Source organism: Notamacropus eugenii, chromosome 2 (assembly GCF_028372415.1).
Source record: "Notamacropus eugenii isolate mMacEug1 chromosome 2, mMacEug1.pri_v2, whole genome shotgun sequence".
Taxonomy (NCBI): Eukaryota; Metazoa; Chordata; class Mammalia; order Diprotodontia; family Macropodidae; genus Notamacropus; species Notamacropus eugenii.
Window position 1 is genome coordinate 32463016 of NC_092873.1, and position 6460 is coordinate 32469475.

Sequence of the window (6460 nt, forward strand, 5' to 3'; positions counted from 1 at the left end):
TCCTAACAACTACAGGGTTACATTTCTGATTTTTAAGACTTCTCCCTTTAAAGTAATGTGTGGACCAGTCAAATTGGCTTACTTGTTGTTTCTCAGGGAAAGATATTTCATAGTTGTTTTTTTTCTCCATACCACTGTATCTGTGTCTACCACGTTTGCTTGGGCCATGATCCCACTTAATTTTGAAATAAAATATTAATTAAACACCACCTCTCACATAATACTTCTCCTAATCTCTTCCTCTCCTACCGTCACCATTTTAGCTACAAGGATCTCTTCCCAAAAATTTCCTTGTGTTTACTTTGCATATATTTTGAATGTCAGTATGTAATGTTTCCCCTATACAATGTAAACTTCCCTGTAGAATGCAATCACTTTTTAAACTTTGTCTTGTATACTGATTTTAACCAAGTGGAGCATAAGAAATCCGTTAAAAGAGCTTGTCCACTGATCATCTCCTCCAGTTTCCTAATTAAAACACACAAATAGGTAAAGGTCTATAACAGATACGTTAATCATTACACTTTTGGTAGTGATCTCATTTGATCTTCTAGATGGTTTTGTGAAGTAGACAAGAAAGAGTAATTGCCATCATTTGAAGGATGAAACCCAAGCAGAGGGAAGCCTGCCTAAAGCCACACATATTATTAAAGTCACAGTGTAACCCAGACTACTTGACTTTTCACACAGTACTCTCTCTGCAACACCACATCTCAGACACTGATTATTTCGGTAACAAATGGAATTAAATATCATTGAAAATGGGTTGGAGGCTTCTATTCCTTAGTGATTAAAAGTGGGCAGATGCAATTGAAAGAAGATGCATTCTTTCTTCCCTTGAGAACTATTCCTACTTTTTAACCTCCATGGGGTTTCATGTTTGGGACCAAAGGGATATGGAAAGCAATAAATAAGCCAGACTTTTCTGAATTATCTTTTGCAGAGCCAGAATAACCTGACTTCTAGCAGGTAAGTGAGATAGACTGGGCGACTCTAGCATTTCCATCCTCTCTTTGAGATTATTCTCTTAGCACACTTGGAGTGTTTGTGAGTAGAACAGATATTTAATCTGGGCAAGATGAAATGACTACAAAGAAAAGGAACAAATGGAGTTCTCAGGGTCTCTGAATAAGAATGCCACGAACACCCACACAAGAAAATGAATTAAAGTGGTAGCTGTGTCAATAGAGAGAAGGGGATATATACAAGAGGTGTTGAGGGGAAATAAATGCCAAGATCTAGCAATATATTAGATATGGGGAGTCAAGGACAGCATTAAGGTTTTGAGCTTCGGTAACTGGGGAAGATGCTACTTTTCTTATGACAGAGGCATATGAAAGAGGTGTGATATTAGAAGAAAATTTATTGATGTCTGTTTTTCATATGAGTCCAAAATGATGTTTCTAGGACATCTAGTTTGAAATGTTCAATATTCAGCCGTGATAAGGCTCAATATCTATTTCTAGGAGGCAAATCTTTATAGAAATTTTATTTACACCTTATTGTATTTGAGGAAATCACCACGTTAAAGTACATAGGGAAAATAAAAAGTAAAACACAAAGATTCTGGAAAGAATCTTGTGGTAAACCCACAGTCATTTTATAGCTTGAAATCAATGAAAATTCAAAATAAAAACAGCATAATAATTGGTATCCGGAAAATTAAAAGGAGAATGAAGAGAAATAAATGTCATGCAAAGCAAAGAGGATGGAGTATACAGTGGGAGAGGGTGATCAATAGTGATAGAGTTGTTAATATTAGCTATACATTTCTACAACTCTTTTCTGCTTTCTGGAGAGCTTTTTCACTACAAATGAGGTCAGATACGGCAGAAAGGTCAAAAAAGAAGAGAAATGAGAAAAGATGAATAGATTTCACAATTGTGGTATCATTGGTAATTTATCTGGTGTTAATTAATATTACCCTGGTTCATATACTGTATTTTCCAGCCCAATTGGCCTAGAATCTATTCTCTGTCCTGGGCACTCCATCTCTTTCTCATATAAGTCATACCTTTGCAGAACCTGTCTCATATGATGGGAATACTGTCTCTCTTCACTCCCTTCTAGTTTAATCCTTAGCTTCCTTAAAATGCTAACTCAGGTGATTCCTTCCATGGGAAATCTTCCCTGATCCCTCTAATTCTTACTTTCTCCTCAAATTCTATCCATCCATCCATCCATCTATCCATTCATCTATCTATCCATTTATCTATCTATCTATCAACACAAATACCCCCATATATACATACACACATTGTTTATACTTATTAATACATTGTTTTGATTGTAATGTTTCACATTGGTGTCTCGACAAGTACACTCAGAGAATTAAGTAGAAAGAATGCTAAAGACGTGTAACTACTATGTCATCTGTCTAGCAATCCCAAATTTTTCATGTGTAATATGAGAAAGATGGAAGTTACATATCTTGCTCCAAGTTACAAAGATAAAGGGAGGGACAGAGACACAATCAAAACTTCTGACTCTCAGGTCAGTGGATCTTGCCACCTTCACCTCTTAGAATTCCCATTGTCTTTCAAACCTTATTTCATTGCAGTTTTCCTAATTTCTCCAACTGATAGTCTTCTGAAATTGAGTTTACTTGTTGTTTTTCATAAGAAAACATAAGTTACTTGAGGTCAGGGGCTATTTTTCTTTTTACCCTCAACATAATACTTGAGTAGCTGACATATAGTAGATAGTAAATAAATGTTTGTTGCTTATTGATTATCTTTATTTATTACACACCCTTCCTGAGAGAGAGCTAAGTCATACAGTGGACAGAGCACGTGGCCTTAAGTCAGAAAGACCTGAGTTCAAATCCAGCCTCAAGCATTTGTTAGCTGTGTGACCCCTGGAAAAGAGATCTCTATTTATTTGGGGATATAAAATAATAATTGTACCTACTCCACAAAAGTGTTGTGAACATCATCAGATAATATTTGTAAAACACTTAGCACAGAGTCTAGGTAGCATATAGAAGGTACTTCATAAAGCCTTATCCCTTCCATCCAATCCAAGTTTTAATTAGGTTGTCAGTGGTGATGATGATGATGATGATGATGAATAATTATTTTTGTAGCTCTTTAAGGTTTACAAAGTGCTTTGAATATCTCATTTATTCAAGCAAGAATCATGTTCTCTTAAAGAGTAAAGCGTAAAACTTTCAGCATATTCAGTCCAGTGCTTAGTACACCATGGTTGATTTTGATACTTAAATGTCTGAATGAAGCAAAAAAAAATTAACTTAATTTCTATTTAATAAAAAAAAAATATCAGATACACTAGTACTTTCAGAGTCAGGAGATTGAACCCTTAAATTTATTGCTATAAAAACTTTATATATGAGTGAACTGCTTCTCCTAAAGCTGATTGGAATCTTCTCCATATCTTATCATCTTGAACATTTCCTAGAACCCAGAGTTGAAGCGACTTTCTCAGGGTCAAACAGGCAGTATTGATCAAATGCAGGATTTGAACTCCAATCTTCCAGGCTTCAAAACCAATTCTCTATGGATCATGACATGCCTGCTCTTTTTCTCAGGTAGGCAGGAGCTAAAGTTGGTTTTCAGTAAAAGATGCCTTCAGAACCACTGACAGAATTCTAACAGAATTAGAGAATGCAAAAGCCAGAAGACATTGTTGAGAATATCAGATTCAACCACCTCATTTTAATCCTGGAGAAGTTCACAGTTGTGAACATTAGAGGCAGACAGCAGAACTCATTCTGACTCCAAGTCCAGATCTCTTTCCACCACACCACTATTATGCCTCTCATCCAGTAAATAGTGGATGATCAGGGAACAATACTTATCCATCTACGTAGTTACTCCCATCATTTATGTGCCATTCACATTCTTCTTTCCTCGGAGATTAAACCCATGGAATAAATGGCAAAATTCAACTTCACAGAAGTGACTGAGTTTATTCTCAAAGGGATCACAGATCGTCGTGAGCTCCAGATACCTCTCTTTGTAGTTTTCTCAACCATCTACATAGTCACAGTGATAGGGAATCTTGGACTAATTATATTAATCAGGATTGATTCTCATCTTCATACACCAATGTATTTTTTCCTTAGTCATTTGGCTTTTGTTGACTTCTGCTATTCCTCAGCCATCACACCCAAGATGATGCTAAATTTTGTAGTGGGGAAAAATACCATTTCATTTTGTGCTTGTGCAACCCAATTAGGATGTTTTCTGACATTTATGATAACAGAGTGTTTCCTTTTAGCTTCCATGGCCTATGATCGTTATGTAGCTATTTGTAATCCATTGCTTTACTCAGTTATTATGTCTCAGAAGGTCTGCGTTCTATTAGTTGCTGTTCCCTATACCTACAGTTTTTTGGTTGCATTGTTCCATACCATTGTAACATTCCAATTATCTTACTGTGGCCCCAATGTCATCAATCATTTTTATTGTGATGATCTTCCCCTCTTGGCCCTGGCCTGCTCAAGCACCCATACAAAAGAGATGTTGATTTTTGCCTTTGCTGGGTTTGACATGATTTGCTCTTCATCGATTGTTGCCATCTCCTACATTTTCATAATTGCTGCTATCTTGCGTATCCGTTCCACAGAGGGCAGACTCAAAGCTTTCTCCACCTGTGGCTCCCATATGGTGGCTGTCACCATTTTCTATGGCACATTAATTTTCATGTACCTACAACCCAAGTCGAACCACTCCCTGGACACGGACAAAATGGCTTCAGTCTTTTACACAGTGGTGATTCCAATGTTGAATCCTCTAATCTATAGTTTAAGGAACAAAGAGGTTAAAGAAGCACTGAAGAAGGCTAAAGTTAGAGGACATGAAAAATTAAAAATACTTCAGTCCAGAAAGTGAAGAGAGTGATTGAAAAGCAGTTGAGAGAACATTTCCTTTTATTTCTGTTGCTATTAGTAAGTTGACTTCTGTCACTCTTTCATTGGATCTTCAGATTTTGTCTTGACAAAAGGTAACCTGGCCCTTGTAAAAGGTTGTAAGATTTCAGAAGTATCAGTCAGGACACTCATGGCCTCAAAATTTTACCCTTACTACCAGTCATTTCAGTACTACAAGAAGCCACGATGTTGTTATGAATATATCATTTTTTTCCACAACTTCAGACATAGTCTTGGAGATCATGTTGTAAGGAAAGGCATCACTCTGTAATGAGTCTGGTGGTATAGTCAAAGGAGAAGACTACAGAATCAGAAAAACAAGTAACAGTCCTACTCTGATGGATTTAGTTTGCCTGACTTGGACAGATACCTTAACTTCCCTGGATCTGTGTTTCCTCATCTGTAAAGTGGAGTTAAAACAATCAATCTCTGGGCATGCATCAGGCTCTACAGTAGATCTGTGATCCCGATGAGTCTGATGGAAGTTAGCTAGGCTGAATTTCAGACACAGAAAATACCAAATGTAGTCCTATGACCAATTGTTGACACCATTCTAGCATTGGAGGAACTGAAGGACTTCAACCCACCATCGATGTACCTTTCAAGAACTCAGACTATTTCTGTGCCCTGATGAGGAAGAAATGGAAGAACACGTGATACTGCTCAGAATTACTCCATCAATGAATGGTTCCTTTTCAGTGGGGAATAATAGACTATGAAAAGCTTGATATCCTTGGCCATCAGTAGATCACACTTTATCTAAAAGTAATTCTTAGCTCTTTCTGTGCATACAGGAGAAAAAAAATAAGTGTCCGACCAATGCCACAAATTTTTCGTGACACAAAAAATGAGACAATGAATTGAAAATGCTTTTGAAGTATGTCACATGTAACAAATTAAAAAAAAACATTATCTATACAATAAAAAATGTGAAAATGTTTTTGAAGTATGTCACATGCAATGAATAAAATGAATAAAAAAATAAAATCATTATTAACACCATATAGCAGAAAAGATATCACATATTATAAGGACATTTATTATTTTATGGGTAAGATTACAAAAATATCACATTCCCTCCATTTTAGAAGACTTTTTTTATGAAGTTTGCTGTCCATATTAATTTTTTCAGTCACAGGATGATTTGGGAAGCTGTGAATCATCAATGATGTATGAGATCCGAGGTTCCTTTTGTGTCCGTATTATTATTTGTAATGGTTGGGGCTTTAAATAAACAAATTATATATTGTATCAACATTAATTGTGTCTAGAGGTGTGTTTTTTGCAAGACATCTGGGGAAAATTTAATGAGAATATTTTTAAGATGTCATAAGCTTTGACTATCCGCATTGCACATTCCTTCTTTCTGAGGTTACATTTCACTTGCAAAGGGTGTACATATACACATAAATTCACACTTGCTATATGTAAATACAGACATAAATATACAGATTAGTCAATAGATATGCATTTATGTATAAATCTCTATCTACCTAGAAGATATCTATGTGTGTGTGTGTGTGTGTATGTGTGTGTGTTTAGTTTCAGGTGTCATAATTTAAGGTCATC

The 6460-nt window shown here is 36.0% G+C and overlaps 1 protein-coding gene across 1 annotated transcript; it reads left to right on the forward strand.

Annotated features, from left to right (window-relative positions):
- The first annotated feature begins 3884 nt into the window (after positions 1–3884).
- LOC140523446 (olfactory receptor 8U3-like) lies at positions 3885–4853 on the forward strand. The gene is given in 1 exon segment (XM_072638313.1): positions 3885–4853. A coding segment is annotated over 1 exon segment (969 nt).
- The last annotated feature ends 1607 nt before the right edge of the window (positions 4854–6460 follow it).